General features: G+C 41.9%; 1 protein-coding gene across 6 annotated transcripts in view; it reads left to right on the top strand.

The window, feature by feature from the left end:
- dctn1b (dynactin 1b) overlaps positions 1-20,031 on the top strand; it is a 32,750-nt gene that overhangs the window by 11,539 nt on the left and 1,180 nt on the right. For 2 of the 6 annotated variants that reach the window (XM_044142760.1, XM_044142757.1), the window contains exons 6-30: positions 3,273-3,290; positions 5,544-5,564; positions 7,185-7,361; positions 8,944-9,141; positions 9,965-10,169; positions 10,970-11,048; positions 11,171-11,330; positions 11,413-11,517; positions 12,251-12,442; positions 12,544-12,660; positions 12,745-12,897; positions 13,361-13,521; positions 13,681-13,849; positions 13,986-14,054; positions 14,225-14,437; positions 14,719-14,880; positions 15,528-15,659; positions 15,814-15,942; positions 16,419-16,561; positions 16,650-16,816; positions 16,977-16,988; positions 18,201-18,328; positions 18,422-18,605; positions 19,354-19,427; positions 19,532-19,621. In XM_044142760.1, coding sequence (XP_043998695.1) covers positions 3,273-3,290; positions 5,544-5,564; positions 7,185-7,361; positions 8,944-9,141; positions 9,965-10,169; positions 10,970-11,048; positions 11,171-11,330; positions 11,413-11,517; positions 12,251-12,442; positions 12,544-12,660; positions 12,745-12,897; positions 13,361-13,521; positions 13,681-13,849; positions 13,986-14,054; positions 14,225-14,437; positions 14,719-14,880; positions 15,528-15,659; positions 15,814-15,942; positions 16,419-16,561; positions 16,650-16,816; positions 16,977-16,988; positions 18,201-18,328; positions 18,422-18,605; positions 19,354-19,427; positions 19,532-19,621 — 3,258 coding nt within the window. Of the gene's footprint in view, positions 1-2,435; positions 3,291-5,543; positions 5,565-7,184; positions 7,362-8,651; positions 8,676-8,943; positions 9,142-9,964; positions 10,170-10,969; positions 11,049-11,170; positions 11,331-11,412; positions 11,518-12,250; positions 12,443-12,543; positions 12,661-12,744; positions 12,898-13,360; positions 13,522-13,680; positions 13,850-13,985; positions 14,055-14,224; positions 14,438-14,718; positions 14,881-15,527; positions 15,660-15,813; positions 15,943-16,418; positions 16,562-16,649; positions 16,817-16,976; positions 16,989-18,200; positions 18,329-18,421; positions 18,606-19,353; positions 19,428-19,531; positions 19,622-20,031 lie in introns of those variants that run through there. The other 4 variants (XM_044142758.1, XM_044142759.1, XM_044142762.1 and 1 more) reach the window with 4 other exon arrangements.

The raw sequence follows: 20,031 nt of genomic DNA, 5'->3' as shown, positions 1-20,031 counted from the left end.
TAATCGGTCCTGGCTAGTCTGAAGGAGCAAACACTCGGTGGAGCTGCGCATCTTATGAACTCATGATGCCAGTGGAACACTGGTGAAAAGGTAGTTAAAGGGTTAATAGAGGGGCCATGTTGTGATTACTTCCTGAAGGCGGAGTCTCAGGAAGTTAAATGAATTCAAGTTGTTAAATTATGAAGTCTAATTTAAGTCATGTTTCATATGTACAATATTTTACAATAACTGAAGTTAACAGATTTACTTTATAAAGCTATAAAGTGTTATTAAATGCCTAGAAGACACATAGCTCCGCCCCTTTAAAAAACATTTTATCTGACTACATAGTGGGATTTTTATTATTTCATTATTTTGTTTCATTCAGGTAGTTGTCAGATTTTTTTTAAATTCTGTAGCATCAGGAGCTGGAGGTAGTTTCAGAATCCCCTCTGAGTTTTTTATGGATCAGTGGTATTATTTGTTTCTTTGTAGAAAAAGAAACTAACTTAAAATCAATGGTAGCAAATTTCCTGAACCAGAAACAATTCAGTTCTGCATCGTTGCTCAGTCTTTTAGAAAGTGGACAGTTCAGTGGATGTTGGTGCTGCAAGAGGCTAATTAGAGACATTTGCTGCATATGTGAACAAATTGTCCTGCAGCAGGCGCAAAGCGCAAAGTCACTGATCAGCTTTTTTTTTGTCCTGCATCAGGATATGCATATCTTCAATACAAAGACAGATCCAGAAATAACGGGCTGGAAATATTTACTTTAATATACTTTGCAGTTTTAAAAATCTGATTACATCCTTTATTTATTTTTTTTCTGGACTCACCATGAGATCCACTGTGGCTCGTTAACCGTCGTCCTCCGACTCCTACGCGTGGACGCTCCTCCGTCGTAGCGAATGGAAAATGTCAGAGTGTGACCGAGGTGAAATGAGACGCCCTCCCGCCTGCAGAGACCTGCGGAGCATAGATTTCCTGTCGGCCTGCTGTATTCGATCATTTCCAGCATCCAGGAGGCTGAACTTTACCATCGTCCAACGACGAACCTCCACTGTTAAACCTGAGGAAAGCTGACATTTCAGAAACACACAAGCCAGTGCAGGACGTATGCATCCTTTTTACAGATGAGGGAAGGAGACGTGTATCTCGTGGACATACACACCCCATACCAGCTGAGGGTGTTTGGTAAAGTGTTGCTGATGCTTCCATGGTGGTAATTTTATCCCCTTTCTGTCTTGCACCAAGTGACCCCAGGGCAATATGGCTTTTCTTTCCTGGGAAGGCTGGAACCTGATACATCTGCATTTGAGCTCATCTTTCCTTTCTGCCCTCCAGCCTCTCACTCCATCACCCTGAGAGCATCTCCTGAATCGCAGAGTGGAGAGAAAGCAAATGGCCTACAGAAAAAGACGTTAAATATTTAAACCAAACAGATTTCCCTCGACTGCTCTGTTATGATACACATAAACAGAGTTGGGGTTTTTTCTATGACAGTGCTTTAGGTTCAAAGCTTGCAGCTAATCAGGGTATCAGCCCCAAATTAATCCTCTTACTGCTCTCTAATTTCCTGCTGAGATGTTGGCTGAGAGGAGGAGATTAGTGGAGCTGAGGGAGATATCGTGGTAGTTACTCAACTCGCTTTTGGCTGTTAAGGATTCAAATGACCATTTAGATTGTTGATACTACACTGCAAGCTTGTTTTACGATGGAGGAACGATGTGGAGCGGGTCAGATGCATGAGCCACTTTTACAGTGGAAGCAGACAAAATAACGTACCCACATTGGCCCATGCTGTACCACTCAATGGAAACAAGGCTTTACAGTCCATCCAACTGGCCAAATATGAACATGCAGGGCTATCACTGCGTGATACTTGACATATAACATCCTTCCAAATATTATCCTTTGTAGTTGCTGTTCGGCATACACTGAAGCTGTGATGAAAACTGCAATTGGACATCTTGTCCAAGTCTAGGTCAAAGCACATTCATGTGGTAGAATGGGCCAAAGTCCAGAGTTAAATCTGATCCTGAATACAGCTACACACTACCCTGTCCATTACTCCAATTAGAATAATGTTTGTAATGTTTTAGGTAAATGATTTTTAAAAATCAACGATGATGACCTTGTGTGGAAACCAACAGGCTCCTAACTGGCTATAACAAGCTAAATGTCACCAAACCGTCTGAAGGTAAAAGTAGGGACCGTTTTTTTTTTTTTTACTTTTAAAGGTTAGAGAAAAATCCAGTCTGGACTTAGAGGCAGACAGAAGTGAAAAGACCGTGCTCACGTTCCAGGTCTCACGTTGCAACACCCAGTTAGTGCAGAAAGTGAACGCCTTTAGGTGGATAGACCTTCTTTCCTTTTTTATTTTACCACCTGTCAAAACTCTCTGTTACCAGCAACAGGTTGATTTATTGCCCCTTTTTTCCAAATATAATATTCAAATATATTATCTAAGGAAGATTCAGAAATGTCTTATGAATAATAATCAGGAGTGACTCCATGAAGCACATCAGGTGTAAGACCCCCCCCTCCAACGATCGGCTGTGGTTTTTGTGAACCTTATTTTAATAATCCCATTGGAGGGCCTACCAGTGTTGCTAGGAGACGAGAGGCTTGCATCAGCATTGCTGCTCATTTTTACCTCCCCCCCAGCCTCCACCTCATCACTTCCATTCACGGCGCCGCCCTCCTCTGTCTCCCAGCCTCTGTCTGTCCCCAGTTGCTGCCTCACCCATCCCTCCCTCCCTGTCTGTCTGTCTCTGGTCGGGGTGGTGATGAGTGGGTGAGCAGCGAGGAGGCAGGGAGGGCACACAGTGATGTAATGCAGGCGCGCGGCATCGGTCCGGGCTGACAAATCACAGTCCGGGGGGGGAGAGGGGAGCGGTAGGTTAAGGGAGGCAGAAGCATCTCTTGTGTAGCCGGGGCGACAGCGGCGGTGAGAGCACAGAGGAGGCATCAACCGACGGCTCCGGCTAACGGATTATGAGAGAAACCGAGAAAGAGGACATAAAGGAGGACGACAGTGGGGAGGAAGGGATGGACCGAGGCAGGGAGGGGGGGAGCCTGGGAATAAAATCGTCACGGCCGTTTGCTCCACTGCAGCTTCCCAGCCTGAGCCGCTGCCTGTCCTGATTGTTCGGCTTCCAGCCTGTCTGTCCTGAACTCTTTTTCTCCGTAGATATTTACCTGTTTTATCTCCTTCCTCTGTGTGTGTTTCTTGGTGACTGTCTCTCGTGTGTGTGTGTGTGTTTTCTCCTCCTACAAATATGATGAGACAGACTCCTACAACTCGGAAGGTACAGAACTTCCTATAATCCTCTTTTTTTTTTCTGTAGGGATGTCGCCGTTGCTGTCGTTGTTGCTGCCGTTGTTGCCGTCATGCTATTATTTTACGAAGATCATGCTTTGAAGTTTTCTTCCTTTTTTCAGTGACATTGGAGAGTCTTCCTGCTGTGTTCTTATTGTTTAGTACGTGTTTTTTGTGTTCAAGCATGTGTCTACATCTTTACAATTATTATGTTGCATTTAGCCTGCAATGAAAACTTTTTATTTCATTTTTTTGTCTGTCTTATTTAGCAGAACCACTTTGCACACGGCGTGTTTTTAAATCATATTTCTGTGCTTGTCCTGATAATGTAGTGGTGGCTTTAGATTGGTAGCTCTCACTGGGTATTGGCTGCAGCTGTTTACATTACTCAGGCTCGGCTCATCTGAACGATCCCACTCTAATCCAATAAGGAGCGATAAAGAGTCGAAGTGATAATGATGCCTAAAGCTATAAGCAGAACTGGGGGTGCCTGTCCAGAAGGCCCAGACAAATTGGTGGAAAGTAAAAAGTAGCAGATAAAAGCAGAGGAACTTCATAATGTCTGTGCATGTGCTTTTGTTTTATTAAAAGTGGAGAAATGCACTAAGGTTTCCCTCAGAAAACTTGCTGAGCCCGGTGGTTGGGTACCAGGGAGGTCATTCATCCGGCAGCCCGTCGTGTTTTTGAGTAAAAAGTTTTTTAAAGTTGACAGGAAATTTGAAAATATCACTTGATAATTATATGTTATTAAAAGATTGGAGGAGTAATACCTGAACACCAACTATAAAGCTTTAAAACATACAAACATTTTAAAAAGACTTGAATAAATAAGTAATGCTTAGCCTGGGGGCCCACCAGGCTTAATACACTGAGGGAAACCCTGTGTACATAAGAAAAATGTAGATTGCAATGATCAATTTAGACTTACAGTATCATAAAAGTATTTGCACCCTTTTTTCTGTTTTTTTGCATTTGACAACTCTGTACAAACCAACATATGTACTACATACATATATATATATATATGTATATTGCAAAAGACGCATGATCAATACCAATAGATAATACGTTTGATAGAATATTCCAAATATTCCCTGAACTCCGATCCAGAACCACACAGCGTTCTGGGAGATGTAGGCAGAGGACAGGCTTTAGCTGCTCAACCTCTCATGTCAAGCTAAGCAAGGTTGGTGGCATCAGCTAACTCACTCACTCTTTGGTCACTTAGCAACAACCTGTTGACTAACTTGCACAGCAGCAGTTCCAGCTTTTGCCACCATGCTTCATAAATGCTTGAAAATAATAAAAGACAAACAATGGCATGGAGTGAAAACTGTGGATAAAACAGGAAAAGTTATGTCATCAATTTGGCAGTATGTCAGGTATTAAAACAAAAAATTAATCAATAATTATTTATATTGATCATTATTGATATGAAACGCTTAGATTGTAGTATAATAGTAATATAATAAGCGGTATTCGCTAACTTCCTGTAACTGTTGGAAGCAGGATTTTCTAATCCATTACCTCAACTTCATAGGATCAACCATACTCCAAAGTGGCCAAATCACAGCAATTCAGCAAATAAGAGCAGGCTAAAATTCCCCTGCAATGATTTAAGACCCATTGCTGGTAAAAAAAATAAAATTAAATCACTATTGTTTGCTCGACATTCTGGGTTTCAGGAAGCGTTTTTGACTGAAAAGTGACTCTGGTTTTTGTGGGGTCTCTTCAGATTTCTCTGCGTTCCCCTTCGGTCCGTCTCATGTGGCGTCTCAATCTCGACAAGTGATGTATCGGGATAACAAGCTATTATCTTAGCACATCCGCATTGTGTATGCAGCACAAAAGATCCATGCTCAGATGAGATGGATGGAGACACAAAGTGGGCATTGATGTTGAAGTAGCCGTACCAGACACAGTGCGCTGTTGTTCCCGTGGTTTTGGTCATGTGGGTGGAAGACATGAGGTACAACAGACCAGCTAAGAGCTGTTATTAAAAGAATAGTCAATAAGATGTACAGGAGAAAATCAGAGAAGTAGAAAATATTCCACTACAGATCGGTCATATCGTTATCATCCACCCTTTTTTCCTTTTTTTTCTGTGATTTCCCAATTACGATGAATTTTGCCTTAAATCTCTAACCCTGGCTGTTTGTTTCCTCCCTTCTTCCCATCCCTTCATCTGCTGCCCTTTGACCTTCCGCTGCTTCCTTTACTTTCTCCTCCCTGTGCTTCTCAGACCACGGCCAGAAGGCCCAAGGTGAGCTCAAGTCTTCAACACCGTCAGCCCTCCAAGTCCTCTCAGACACCATTGTTTATGTGGCTGATTGTTGGTTTTACTTCATGCAGCACTGTGTACTTGATGGACATTATTTCTAACCCATTTTACAGATTCAAATAAAAGTAGTTTATTTGCATTTTTATAAATTTCACATTAATAACGTACAGAAAGAAGACAGCAATTTAAAATTTTAACGTAAATATTTTTCAGTTGCAGGATTACATTTAAGGCATTACATTTGTGTCAAATTTAGTAGGTATATATATAGCCTCTTTGGAAACAGCCTTTAGCAGTTGCTATGGTTAGCACAGTTAGCACAGTTAGCACAGCTATAAAAGCAGCCTCCATCCGTGTTCCCTAGAAAACGGACAAATTTGTTTCCACCATTTTGCTTTTGAATTATCAAGGCAACTGCCACAAAACAAAGTCAAAACGATTACAGCGTTCACATTTTGAGCAGAAATTAGCATGGTATATTAGCAGTTAACATGGTTAGCACAGATAGCTTTAGAAATTTGCTTCTCGTATTTTTGCCTTGAATTGTTTGATTAGCTGCTGTAAAACAGTCAGAATGAATTCAACGTTCACATTTTAAACTGAATTAGTATAATTTTTTAGCAGTTAGCATGGTTACCATTACTAAATGGTAACCTGTTTGTGTTGAAAATTAATTTGTTTTTAGCATTTTTGTCTTGAATTATTAGTGTGGTTGCTGTGAAACAGTCAAAATTATTACAGTGTTCACATTTTAAACTGAAATTAGCACCGCATATTAGCAGTTAGCATGGTTAGCACAGTTAGCATTGCTAAAACAGCAGTCTCCATCTATCTTTGAGTTCTGAGTTTTCCAAGAGGTTTCCAATGGATAAAAATATGAGATTGAAAGCTCAAAAAGAAAAAACAAAGCAATTTTACTGCAGACCTTTCAGCCTTCCTGTTATCTGATGAAAATCTCCCTCTCTTTTTTTCTCGTACACTGTTACAATTACAAGAAGCAATTGTACAGTTCCTTGCTTCTAACATTTCTGTGCTTCTTTTGACTTTATTTCAACACCTCACCAATACTGAGACAGCATCCGCACCAAAGAGTGTTGGGATCACAACCTGAGTGTGTGTACCATGCATTCACTGATCAGTCAAGCTAAAAACATATCAGCTGATCCCAATCACAAACTTGGTGCATCTTTAGTTTAAAAAGCATGTTGATGCTAGCAACGTTTTATAAAGATGAATCAGTAATGTGTTTATGCTTCAGTTATTTCCTGGTTCTGATCATAGTTTGTGTCAGTAACCAATGAAATGAATCTACATGCAACAATGCTCTCCACAATTTTAAAGATATATTTTAAATAGAGATTTTTTATCCCCAAAAACCAAAGAAATCACATTTTAATGTTTCTCTTGTATTTAAAAAATGCATGAATCCTGACCAGGTTTCTTAAACGTAAATGTTTAAAACCAGCATGATAAAAGCAGCCAAGCCTTCAGAGACGTACTGTGCTAGAATCCTTTGCACCAGGTTCATCTAGTTGTACTGAGGTTCATTTCTGTTTTATTTATTCATGTGTGTCGTTTATGTATCAACCTCTGTTCCCCCAGCAACCCAGCCGACCTGCCGGCGGCGGAGGGAAGGGGGCCGCGTCCGGCTCGGCGTCGGCGTCGGCCGGCGAGATGAGCAGCAGCGAGCCCAGCACGCCGGCGCAGACCCCGCTGGCTGCACCGGTCATCCCGACCCTCCACTCTCCTGGAAACCCGCCGGCCCCCGGCCCCAGCAAGGTCAGGATCTACGTCACACAAACGGCGTCCTGAAATGTTGCTTACGAAGTAGCAAAACAGGCAGAGATTCAAAAGTCATTGTTAAAAGCCTCCCAGCTGAAAGAGAGGAAAAATGACGACCAGCACATGTGACATCTTCTTGCCTTTGGCCTTTTAACTTACATGTTTTTTAACTCAGCTGTCAGTTTGTGTTGTTGTAATCCTACAGAAACGCTTTTCAATGAAGTTACTTAGATTAGAAGACTCTCATTTCTGGGAATACATTCTTAAAGCTACCAAAATGTTTTTAGGGATTCATGCATGAAGGAATGCAAAGGTGGAAAAAGTAGAGAGACCTGTTCTCTACATAAAAATCCCCCCGGCTTTATTTAATTAATTGCACATTAATGTGTCGGTTCGGGGTTTTTTTTCATGTAAATAACAAAGAATATTCATAAAAACTATTTTGTGTCGCACTTAAATGTTTCGTATTGCTAAACTAAATAGTATCACAAAAAAGGTTGCTTTCGCAAATACACAGTGCAAATTCAAGAAATGATTTTCCACTTCACCTCTTCCCAAAGAGTGGAAGGGAAAAAGAAAAGAGAACAAAAAAACAGGAGGGTTTTATGATAAAAACAAAAAAATAATGAAATGAATACAGAAAAAGAAAAAAAATAGACAAAATGAATAATAAAATAAAATGTGACAAAAATATTTAAAACAGAATGAGAAATATAAAAAATTACTAAAACAATGAGATTGTAATTAATGTGGACAATTAAATAATTGAAAATAATAGAATCACTAATTATATCAAATAAGTTGGAAATTGTTTTGATCCAATATTTGGCACCTTTTTCTCTATCAAACCATTTATTAATTTCTGCATTTACTCTCAACTTTGGCAGGATCAGCCAGAATCAAAACAACAAGAGTGAACAAAAAAAATCCTCCGCTGGGATGTAAGAGTCTCATTGGCATTTATCGTAAATGAGTGATGGTAATTGTTTTTTGGTTTCTTTGCAAGTGAAATCTTCAGTTAAAATCTACTTTTAGTATTTTTTTAAAAATCTGAAGTAAATGTAGTTTAGTAATAATAATAAAAAACATTTAATGGTAACAACAAAAAAAGCACGGGGCCAATGCTTAGTGTTTTGGCGCTGAGTTTTAGTAATCATTGATTAACAGTAGAGTTGAATCACACAATTAATTTCCTGCGTAGTTAAGTAAACAATCTCCATTAAGCTCATGAAACAACCCCACCATGAGGTGGAGGTAACCTGTGTCATTTGTGTTTCACCCCCTCAGGAGGAAGTTGTCATGGAAACAGAGGTGCAGATATGTGGGTTGTTTCTGCACTTGACACTGAACTATTGTTTTTCTGTCACTAACGTTTTAACAAGCTGTCAACGGTGTGATGGCTTCATAGGGAGTGTGTGTCTGTGCATCCTGTGTATCCTCCAAGCACACATTACATGATTAATAAGGCATGTGTGCATGCCCCGTGTCTCCAGAGATGTTTTGCTTCTAACAGAGGCTCAATTAAAGAAAGATTACGGAAGTGGCCAGTGTTTCTAACCCATCCACGTCGGCGCTGCAGGAGGAGGAGGCCCTGCGCTCTCAGGTGAAGGACCTGGACGAGAAGCTGGAGACGCTGAAGATGAAGCGAACGGAGGACAAAGCCAAGCTGAAGGAGCTGGAGAAGCACAAGATCCAGCTGGAGCAGCTGCAGGAGTGGAAGACCAAGATGCAGGAGCAGCAGGCGGAGCTGCAGAAACAACTCAAAGAGGCAAAAAGGGTAAGGAGGCACAGGTGGAGGACGTGGCAGCTGCTGCTGGAGGCTGACTGTAGGGTTCTGATCCTGGCGCAGCGCCACGGTGAGATACTGCTCTGGAAAAAATTACGAGAGAGAAGTTATTCCACCAAATGTTAATTCCTGAGCTCTTCCTGAGCTAAAACATTTAGTAATGTTGTTTCTAAATGAGTATGAACTTTGCATTATTTGAGGCCTGAAAGCACTTCATGCTTTTCATGATTTTGTCCATTTCTCACTTTCTGCAAATAAATAAAATGGTTGTTTTTTTTGCCATTTCAGTGACATGTTGACAGTAGTTCATAGAATAAAAGAACAATGTTCATTTTACTCAAACATAAACCTATAAAACCTATAAACCTATAAAAAGTTAAATCAGAGAAACTGATCTTTTTTTCCCCACCAGGGGGTCTTTTGTGGGCTCTAGTGTCCCTTATATGACAGTAGGCTGACAAGAGAGGGGGGAAAACATGCGGCAAACGTCGGCCGGGTCTGGGAATCAAACCCGCGACCGCCGCATCGAGAACTGAAGGCCTCCAAATGTGGGTCGCGCTATCCCCTACGCCAACACAGCACGCCCAGAAACTGATCATTTTAAGTGATCTCTTAATTTTTTCCAGAGCTATATATTGTCACTTTCCTAAAATAATGACCAGTCATTTTTTGCAATTTTTTAGTCCCCTCATCCCACAAAAAAGAAAATCACCACCTCTTGAGGAAACCCAGGTCCGAATATCTAAGCAAATAAAATGGTTTAAATACATGGTTCAGTGTATCTATGTATATATTGTGTTATTTCCATTTGTAGGAGGCTAAGGAAGCCATGGAGGCCAAGGAGCGGTACATGGAGGAGATGTCGGACACGGCCGACGCCATCGAGATGGCGACTCTGGATAAGGAGATGGCTGAGGAGCGAGCAGAGTCCTTACAGCTGGAGGTCGACTCCCTGAAGGAGAGAGTGGAGGAGCTCACCATGGACCTGGAGATCCTAAAGCACGAGATTGAGGAAAAAGGTATGGATCACGTCGCCATAGTGACACAAGACGTTTCTTTAAGTCGCGTTTAGGCTTAACGCAGACATGAGGCCTAAATTCATGAAGCCATACTTTTCTTTAAAGTGACAAGGATTTATGTTTCTTGTTTTCTTCTGTCTTTGTAAGCAAATTAAATAAGAGTGAAACCAATGAAGGGGTGAGAAAAGGACGGTGAAAAATTGCTGAACATTTGTAAAGCAGTCCAAAGTAGAACAAACTTTATTGGACATGCTTTTAAACAGCACGAACTTTAGTGACTATTAATGAGATTTAATGTGATAAGCCAACTAAAATCACTGCATAGTTATTTATAAGTGAAAGAAAAATGATGCATGATCTTTAAAATCTTTTGTAAAAATCTGAATAGTGTGGTGTGCGTTTGTATTCAGTAGCCCTGAGTCAGTGTCGTCTGTGGCTGCAATAACAGCTTGAAGCCTCTGGAGGTCTCTTTACTTTGCTGCTCTTAAAAAATTATCACATCTTAAGAGTCTTGACCTTTCGTTGGTATGACTAGATTTTCTTTAGGGGTCACGGAGTAAAGTATGGCTAAATACAAACACATGGCACAATTTCCAGATTTTTATTTGTAATCTTTTTGAAAACCATTAATCTTTTTCATTTCACTTCTCAGTAATGTGCTACTTTTTTTTTTGGTTTATTGCTTAAAAGTTCAATCAAATTCACTGAACTTTGTAGTTTAATGTGACAGAATGTTTCAAATGTTTCAAGACGCCATATAGCCACAGTCATTGCTAGCTTCGTTTTGGTGCCTGCCTCAGGTTCGGACGGCGCCGCCTCCAGTTATCACGTGAAGCAGCTGGAAGAGCAGAACAGCAGGTTAAAGGAAGCTTTGGTCAGGTGAGTGCCTCTCCACCGGAAAGCCAAACCGGGGGTTTTAATTATTCACAAAAACAAAGTTTACGCACAGATTCTTCGCATTTTACTCGACAAAATCCTCCTGTGTTCCTGCTCTGCCTCAGGATGCGCGACCTCTCTGCGTCGGAGAAGCAAGAACACGTGAAGCTGCAGAAGCAGATGGAGAAGAAAAACACGGAGCTCGATTCTCAGAGAGGCCAGAAGGAAAAGCTTCAAGAGGAGATGACGGCAGCGGAAAAGACGATAGACGAGCTGAAAGAACAGGTTGGAGAAACTCACTAGGTGCCAAAGGTGGGCGCTGTGTGATTGGTCCAGTTAGTGAGATCAAATACATGCTGTCCTTCAGGTGGATGCAGCTTTGGGGGCGGAGGAGATGGTGGAGATGCTGACGGAGAGAAACCTGGATCTGGAGGAGAAAGTCCGGGAGCTGAGAGAGACGGTCACAGACCTGGTGAGGAAACAGCAGCAGCTCAGAGAAAGAGCCACTCACTTTCAGCAACAAACGCTTTACTGTTCACGCCGGCTTTCATGTTAGATTTATGGCATGGAGTTCAAAGCAAATTAAAGTGCTGCTGTTTCCTGGTGTATTTAATCTTTAATATGAAATGAGTCAGCAGAAAAACTCATCGATATGCAGAAAGGGTCCCCCAGAGTTTTAGTAGCACTCCAGTTGTCCTAGCAGTTACTGCCCAGTCAGAATCAGTGGAGAAGTGAAAGAAACACTCTGGTCCTGACAACTCTGATCATCGTTTTTCTTTTAATGATTGATATTTTATTATTGATCACAAAAAAAATTATCTTCTGTTGAGAAAAACTTTATGATGCATGATGTTAAGTAACATCCTTCCAAATATTGACATATTTGGGAGGACTGTTGCTCATAAGACACACAATAAAGTTTTTCTTTATTTTCTTACGTTTGAAGTTAAAGAAATAAAATCATTGTAGTTTATGAATATCCAAATCTTAAGATATTTATTCAAGTATGCCCATTTATGTGAACAGCAAGATTTTTTTATTGTAGAAATGCTGATCAGAATTTGTGGACAATATTTTTTTGATTTTATCTCTATGCTTCCTCAAACTTCATATTTGAAAATAGCTAGTTAAGTCTAGCTATCATGCCAACTTCCACGACAAGAGTGTTTTTGTCAGCTATACTGGTGATCGTCTTTGTGCCGCAGGAAGCTATAAATGAGATGAATGATGAGCTGCAGGAGAACGCCAGAGAAACGGAGCTGGAGCTCAGGGAGATGTTGGACCTGGGAGCAGCCAGAGTCCGTGAGGCTGAGAAACGAGTTGAGGCGGCACAGGAGACCGTGGCGGATTACCAGCAGACCATCAAGAAGTACAGAGAGCTGACCGCTCACCTGCAGGTGCACATACACATCTGATCGTTGCTTTATTGGTATTTTCTTAAGGTTCACTCTTTTTTTCACACACCTTGTGTGCGCTGAATATCTGTAATTTGTTGCAGGAGGTGAACAGAGAGCTGACCAGCCAGCAGGAGGCCTCAGCGGAGCTGCAGCAGCAGCCGCCAGCAGAGATGTTTGACTTCAAGATTAAGTTTGCGGAGACAAAGGCTTATGCCAAGGTCAGTTCATTTGATTTGAGCAAGAGGAGTCTGCCGGCGACCCCCCTTCATACTCGTTCACGTAAAGTGTGGTTGTTCTTTCAGGCCATCGAGATGGAGCTGAGGAAGATGGAGGTGGCTCAGGCCAACAGACACGTGTCTCTTCTGACCTCCTTTATGCCTGAATCCTTCCTTCGTCATGGAGGAGACCATGACTGCATCCTGGTCCTGTTGCTCATCCCCAGACTCATTCAAAAGGTAGACTGCTCATTGTCAGAGTGCAGCTGAGGCCCTTTAGGTAGAGACACGTCAAGAACACAATAGGAACCTCATCACACACGTTGGAGTGCAAGAGTTCTCAGACAGTTTTAAAGTGTCCGACTCCTTGTTCTGACTCCTTGGACATAGAAATTGGTCTGTGTTAAATTTACTAGGTAACTTGGCTCCCAGCTAGAGAGTGTGCCCACAACTCCAAATTGCACATAAATAATTGCATTCTGGAAGCCAAGCGAAGTTGCTGCTTAGTCATTCTGGAGCTCAAATGTAAAATATATTTGCCACACTATCTCAAGAGAGTTGAAACAAGAACTGTCCAGCAAAGTCTTGGACATCCAAGAGAGAGATCTCTAAGCCTATCGTAAGGCAATCTTAATTGAGTGTGTAGGAAAAAGGAACCATATCTGTGTGTGAGCTGAAACCATCTCTGTTTGTGCGTCTTCAGGCTGAGCTGATCGGCAAACAAGCGCAGGAGAAGTTTGACCTGAATGAAAACTGTGTGGAGCGAGTCGGCCTGAAGGGCGGCGTCGGTGAGCAGCTGAGCTTCGCAGGCGGCCTCGTCTACTCTCTCAGTCTGCTTCAAGCTACTCTCCACAAATACGAGCAGTAAGTTTCACTGCAGAGTTCAAAATGGAGCTCACAGTCGGTCCCACCATCAAACACAGTAAACACCTTTACATTCTTGTTCCCATTATGCTTTTTACGTAACCCTTTGAAATACTGTACATCTACTGCAACAACCTTCTTCGTGGGTCTGTTTGCCAGAGCTTTGTCTCAGTGCAGCGTAGAGATCTACAAGAAGGTGGGCTTTTTGTACCCAGAGATGAGTGTACATGAGCGCTCTCTGGATTTCCTCATTGACCTGCTGCACAAAGACCAGCTGGACGAGACGGTCAACGTGGAGCCGCTCACCAAGGCCATAAAATACTATCAGGTCTGCAGCATTATGTTCCACATTGCTAAAAAAGCGTCTCGTCTAGCCAATAAGACATCGTAAAGTGTCTTTTTTTCACTTTCTTATGCTAATATAGTAACATTAATCTTTATGTTTAATATTTCTCATTCATTAGCACTTGTACAGCATCCATCTGGCAGATCAGAGTGAGGACTGCACTATCCAGCTGGCTGATCACATCAGAGTGAGTAAAAACTCGACTAATCTGTTAACAGAAACAACTAAACCACATCCATTCATCCATCCTCTATGTTATATTATTGCTACAAGTTTCCTTTATTTCCTGGAACAGCACTATAAGTCTGTGAAGGTTTAGGTTAGGATGTATATTCAATGGCTTTCTCTCATGTTCAGTTCACCCAGAGTGCCTTGGACTGCATGGCAGTGGAGGTGGGCCGCCTGCGGGCGTTCCTGTACACGGGTCAGGAGAAGGCTGACCTGGCGGTGCTGCTGAAGGATTTGGAGACTTCCTGTAGTGACATCAGGCAGTTCTGTAAGAAGATTCGCCGCAGAATGCCAGGAACAGATGCACCCGGCATCCCTGCTGCACTTAACTTCGGACAACAGGTAACCATGGGAACCACGCGTTTTAAACTGCTATTCTGGTCGCCGTCACCGTGTTGGGTACATCAACTCCTAACTTATCAACTTCTTCCATAGTGCAACAATATTGAGAAGTCATGTTAGGAATGATTAAAAGGCACTAAAATAGAAACGTTCCACTGCTGTAATCCAGGATTTCAGTGGCTCCTGGCTGGCTCGCCAATATTTAGATAGAGGCGAGTCGATTGGATAAGATACAGAGGTTTTTAGATTGCTGTTCTCTTTTGACCGATTCTACCCCACAGGTGTCCGACACACTCTCCGACTGCAGAAAACACCTGACCTGGGTGGTGGCAGTGCTGCAGGAAGTGGCTGCTGCCGGAGCTCAGATGATGTCTCCTCTCGGCGAACAGGATGGGCTCGCGGCAGTCAAACTGGAGGATGTGGCATTCAAGGCTGCAGAACAGGTGATACACCAGTTCCTCTGTTTTTTCTGGGAGCAATTTGAGCAAACTTATTCAAAGGAAACAATACCTAGAAGTTGAACTGCAAAGGACTCCAAGCCCTTCTTGGCAAGTCCATCCCTAAACTTCCCTCCCAATTCCACACCATCCTAGTAAATGCTGGCTCTCCCCCAGAGTGAGAAAGACATCTATCCATCCTGGATCCATCCATCCAACATGCAGTTGTGCTGTAAGATTTTTAGCCTCACAACATCATCAAGGTTTCCCCTAGAAAATTTGCTAAGCCCGGTGGTTGTGTGGAAGGGCAGTCCGTGTTTTGAGTTAAAAAGTTAACAGAAAATTTGAAAACATCACTCAATAGTTATGTGTGATTGAAAGATTGGAAGATTAATATCTGAACACCAACTATAAAGTCTTCAAAATGCAAACATTTTAAAAAGACTTTAAAAAAAAGCAATGTTTAGCCTGTTGGGGACTCAACAGGACCCGCCAGGCTTAAAATACACTGGGGGAAACCCTGACCATAATTACTAGGAAATGCCTAAATAAAGGTTAGTTGTTGTCAGTATAAATACAAGATGTTGCCGGGTTAAATTGCCGACTTGTTGGAAGGAGTATTCTGATGGTGGGTTTAAACCTTATCTTTGCAGATCTATGGATCTCAGGGCGCCAACCCCTTTGAGTGTCTGCGACAATCCTGTAGCATTGTCATAGCAACCATGAATAAAATGGCTACTGCCATGCAGGAGGGAGAGTATGACTCAGACAAGCCGCAAAGCAAGGTAACTGTGAAGGATTTCATTGGTGTGAAGCTACTGTGCAGATGGGCCTCCATTATGAAAACGCCTCCAAGTGGATTGGAAGGGTTTTTATCCGGTGTGTGTTTTCCGAACGCACAATACTAGTTTTATTTCTCTCCACCCTGCCATCCCATAGAACCCTCCACCAGTGGATCTGCGGGCTGGAGCTCTTCGAGCCGAAATCACAGACGCCGAAGGTCTGGGCCTGAAGCTGGAGGACCGAGAAACGGTCATCAAAGAGCTGAAGAAGTCTCTAAAGATCAAGGTGGAGAAACGCGGTTAAATGTGTCCAACGTCTAATGAAAACACTTCGGTCAGAAAATTCCAAACGTTTATCGTGAGCACAAATGGTTTATTGGTCGGGGAAGATCATTCAACACATGACTGCATTGGGTTAGAACGGGGCTTCATTTAACATTGGATATACATTTTCTCATAGTGGCTCAAATATGAACAAACATGAACTTAAACCAATTAAAATGTATTCCAAATATAAGTATGCATATAATTGAGTTGGTTTGTGTAATTTTCACCCTGAGTGCTTTAGAGAAAATCCGGCAAAATCAAACTTGGACGCTAAATTCTTGTTTTTAAACTTTCACTGAAGTTGCATTTCAGATATTCATTCAACCGTGGGGAAAGCAGACGTCAAAGATTGGTCAATAAATCACCAATCTCATTGAAACCGTGTTAGTCACCGTGCAGAGACCCGCACCATCATGATGCTGTGTGACGTTTCAGGGAGAAGAGCTGAGCGAGGCGAACATCCGACTCAGTCTGCTGGAAAAGAAGCTGGACAGCTCGTCCAAAGATGCCGACGAACGTGTCGAGAAGATCCAGACCCGTCTGGATGAGGCCCAGACCCTGCTGAAGAAGAAGGAGAAGTAATTATGGTTCCACACGTGAGATAACCCCCAAGAGCGAGGCGGTGCGAGCAGGTCTACAGCTTTGCCACGGTGTCCCTCTCCGCAGGGAGTTCGAGGAGACCATGGACGCCCTGCAGGCGGACATCGACCAGCTGGAGTCCGAGAAGACGGAGCTGAAGCAGCGAATCAACAACCAGTCGAAGATGACCGCGGACGGACTGAGAGGCAGCAGCCCGTCAGGAATCGCTTCCATGGTTTCAGGAATAGCTGGAGGTGAGAAAAAATAAATAAATAAAATAAGAAATCTGTCCTTGTTACTGTAACAGCCGTCACGATCTAACATAGTTAATCTGTGAAGTACAAACAAGTAATAACATGTTTCGCCTTCTGATCTTGTTCTTTTATTTTCTGATTGATGCACTTTATTCTTCAGAGGAACAAAAAGGTATCCGTCTGCTTGCATCTGATGTGATTCTGCATGATGTTGAGCTCATTGTTGTCACAGGGCTGAGTTTCATCAAATGAAAAATGCATGTTTTATGTCATCGGGCCCTTAAAGAGCAGAAATTATTTAAAGTTAAAGTAGATGAAGATTATATGTCTGCACTGTATGTGTATTTCAGCATTTTTTATTACTGGTTTACCATTTGCTCTGGGCTATTATAGTTAGAAGACATAAACTGATATTTTTTTGTACCTGTACCTTCTTCATTTGTGAATAAATTGCTTATGTAGCAAAAGTTAATGAGGAATAATGTAATCACAAAAACTTTGTCTGCTGTGTTTTAGTCTTAAAACAGACTGATTATGTCAACCTTGGTTAGAGGCAAAGTAACATGATTTTTTTTTATCCCAGAGGTCCAAACCATATTAAGGATCCAGTAAGACTGCAACTAAATCATAGATCTATTGAATCTAGACTTCTTGTCCTGTCTTTAGCCTGTTCGGGACATCTTTAAGATAGACTGTCCAGAGAAAAATTGTGTACACCATCCTGAGGCCAACCAAGAGATTCACTCATAATTTGACTAAAATCACAGACTGGAATAGAGAAGTCTTTACTGTAAATACTAAAGCTTTGAATTTGCTCAAAGTGTTTTTGATTAGAAGCCTTTGAGATGTTTGTGAGGTCCAGTATACAATGCAATGGAAACCTCTAACAAAAAGATGTTACGACCCCCACTGAGCCTTACGAAAAACCATGTATTTATCCAATCAGATCGATGGGATAAACTGTTGTTACTGTGGAGGTGTGTCATCATTTTTATTTCCAAGTTTGAGCTTTACTTCTTGGAACTAAATTAAGATTTGTGTTTGCATTGTGATGAAGTATCTCTTTCAGGTTAGTGATTGATGGATGTTATACCCAGTAGTATCCCATAAAGCATCGGCACAAAAACCTACATGCATTCAGTCTTAGAATAGCAGCTTGACCTAAGTGGCCCATAGGAACAGCATGCATTCAGCCTTAAAATTGTGAGACAAAAAAGTCCTCAGTTGACCAGAAACTTAGTACAATGGCTTGGTTGAATGATTGAGTGTTAAACAAAGAAACCCCTAAATGACTGAGGTATAAATAAGCATCCTGAAGGTAGAGTGAAGCTATCATCCATACCTTCTTCCATGTCATGCCCAGTCTTCCTGTTGTCCTCCTCAGGCAACATGTTGGCCGGAGTCGGCCCGGGCTCCGGCGTCCAGGTCATCGACTCTCCCCTGCTGAGTCAGCAGATCGAAGCCCAGCGGCTTTGCATCAAACACCTGAAGAACGAGAACAACCGGCTGAAGGTGAGGACGGAACTGTGAGCCGCCCAAATGACACGGATCTTTTGGGCGGCTCACAGTTTTTAACCTCCATACACGCGCTCCTCCTCCCGGCAGGCGGAGAAGATGCGCACCCAGCTCGCCTCCCTGCCGCCGCTCAACGTGACCAAGCTTCCCTCCAAGGAAGGACGACCCGAAGTGCTCTCCAGCGCCCTCTACCGCAAAACCGACCAGCTCCTCGAGACTCTGCTGCAGATGAGCGCCAACGTCAAGGTGGTGGACGTCACTGGAAAATCCCCGGGTCAGTAGAGCGTTTAGTGGGGGAAGTTAGATGACTGGAAATAAAACCATTTTCAAATTATTTCATGAATAAAATTTCTGCTGTTGTTCTTTTAGGAGTTTGTCTCTGCCAGCTCTGCACACTCAGACTGACTTTTTTCTTTCTTTTTTTTTTTGCAGCACGGCTTACGCTCAGTTAGAATAAATAGAGAGAATCTTTAAACGTTTTTTCCAATCCTTTTGTCTTGTCAAATATTCTCAGTTGGACTTTGGTCTGAACTTCAATTAGACCATTCTAACAAATTAAAACAGAGGTGGTGGGACTCAATAAAAATTTGTCATTGAGTTGATTGCAGAGTCTGTAATTAATTAATTAATTAATTGCATTTTAATTGAGAACTATGTGTTAATAGAATAAGCAAAAACATTTTCCAAAACCCTTTTTCCTGCTAAATTCTTGAATAAATAAACATATGAGCTCACCAAAGGTATTTGTTGTTTATAATCTTTTAATGTTATTCAACCATCAGATTGGTGCCGGGTTAAACTATATCCAATCAGCTTTCAAGTGTTTCAGGAACTCCTGATTATGAATCCATGTAATTATTATATTATTGTACCTTCAACCAGCACTCTGCCGGTCAGAGTCTGTCACTTTAAATAGACACATGTCATTATGGCCTGAAATCATCGGCTCTACTGAACTGACTCATGTACACAGTTCCTGGTGTGTAAGGAGAGGAGCAGGTTAACGTTGTGCTGTCCTACAGTGACACCTAGTGCTCAGCTCCTGGAACAGACGGCACGTCTTCAGTCCCTGAGAGAGACTCTGGACAAACTGAAGGTAAAAGAAACACTCTAAATATTTTTAGGATTAAATTTTATTTTATTTTTTTTTTAATCACCTGTAGTTTCAACCAGCATATCTTGTTCTCTGCTTCTGCTCAGGGTGAGGTAGCAGAGCATGTCGTCAACCTGCAGCCCGGAGCTCGAGTCTCGTCAGACTTTGCAACGTTCCCCTCAACCTCTTTTGTTAAGGTAGTGAACAAAATCATCAAACCTCTTCAGATGTATTGGAACCCTTTAGCTAATAGGTAACAACTATGTTTCCATTACAAATGCGTGCAAAACTTCAGTCAATGTTACACACCCCTCCACCCAATTTCATGATTGTGGTGTTTCCATTAAATAAGAAACGCCATTAAAATCACAAGTGGAAACGTTTTTCATGCAGTGGGCCATTAAAGGTTTATCACTGTTGCCACTTGCTGGTAAGAGTCTTTTCTGCGAAATATACAAATTTTGATGCGACAGAAAAACCACCTCATCCTGGCAGCACAACTTTTTATTGAAAAATACTCAAAATGTGGTGATAAAATAAGCCATATTTTGAGAAAAATATAGCTGAGCAAAGTTACTTTCGGAATTCCAATTTGTGCGATTTTTAG

Source organism: Gambusia affinis, linkage group LG16 (genome assembly GCF_019740435.1).
Source record: "Gambusia affinis linkage group LG16, SWU_Gaff_1.0, whole genome shotgun sequence".
Lineage (NCBI taxonomy): Eukaryota > Metazoa > Chordata > Actinopteri > Cyprinodontiformes > Poeciliidae > Gambusia > Gambusia affinis.
This window is presented reverse-complemented; position numbering and strand designations above follow the sequence as displayed.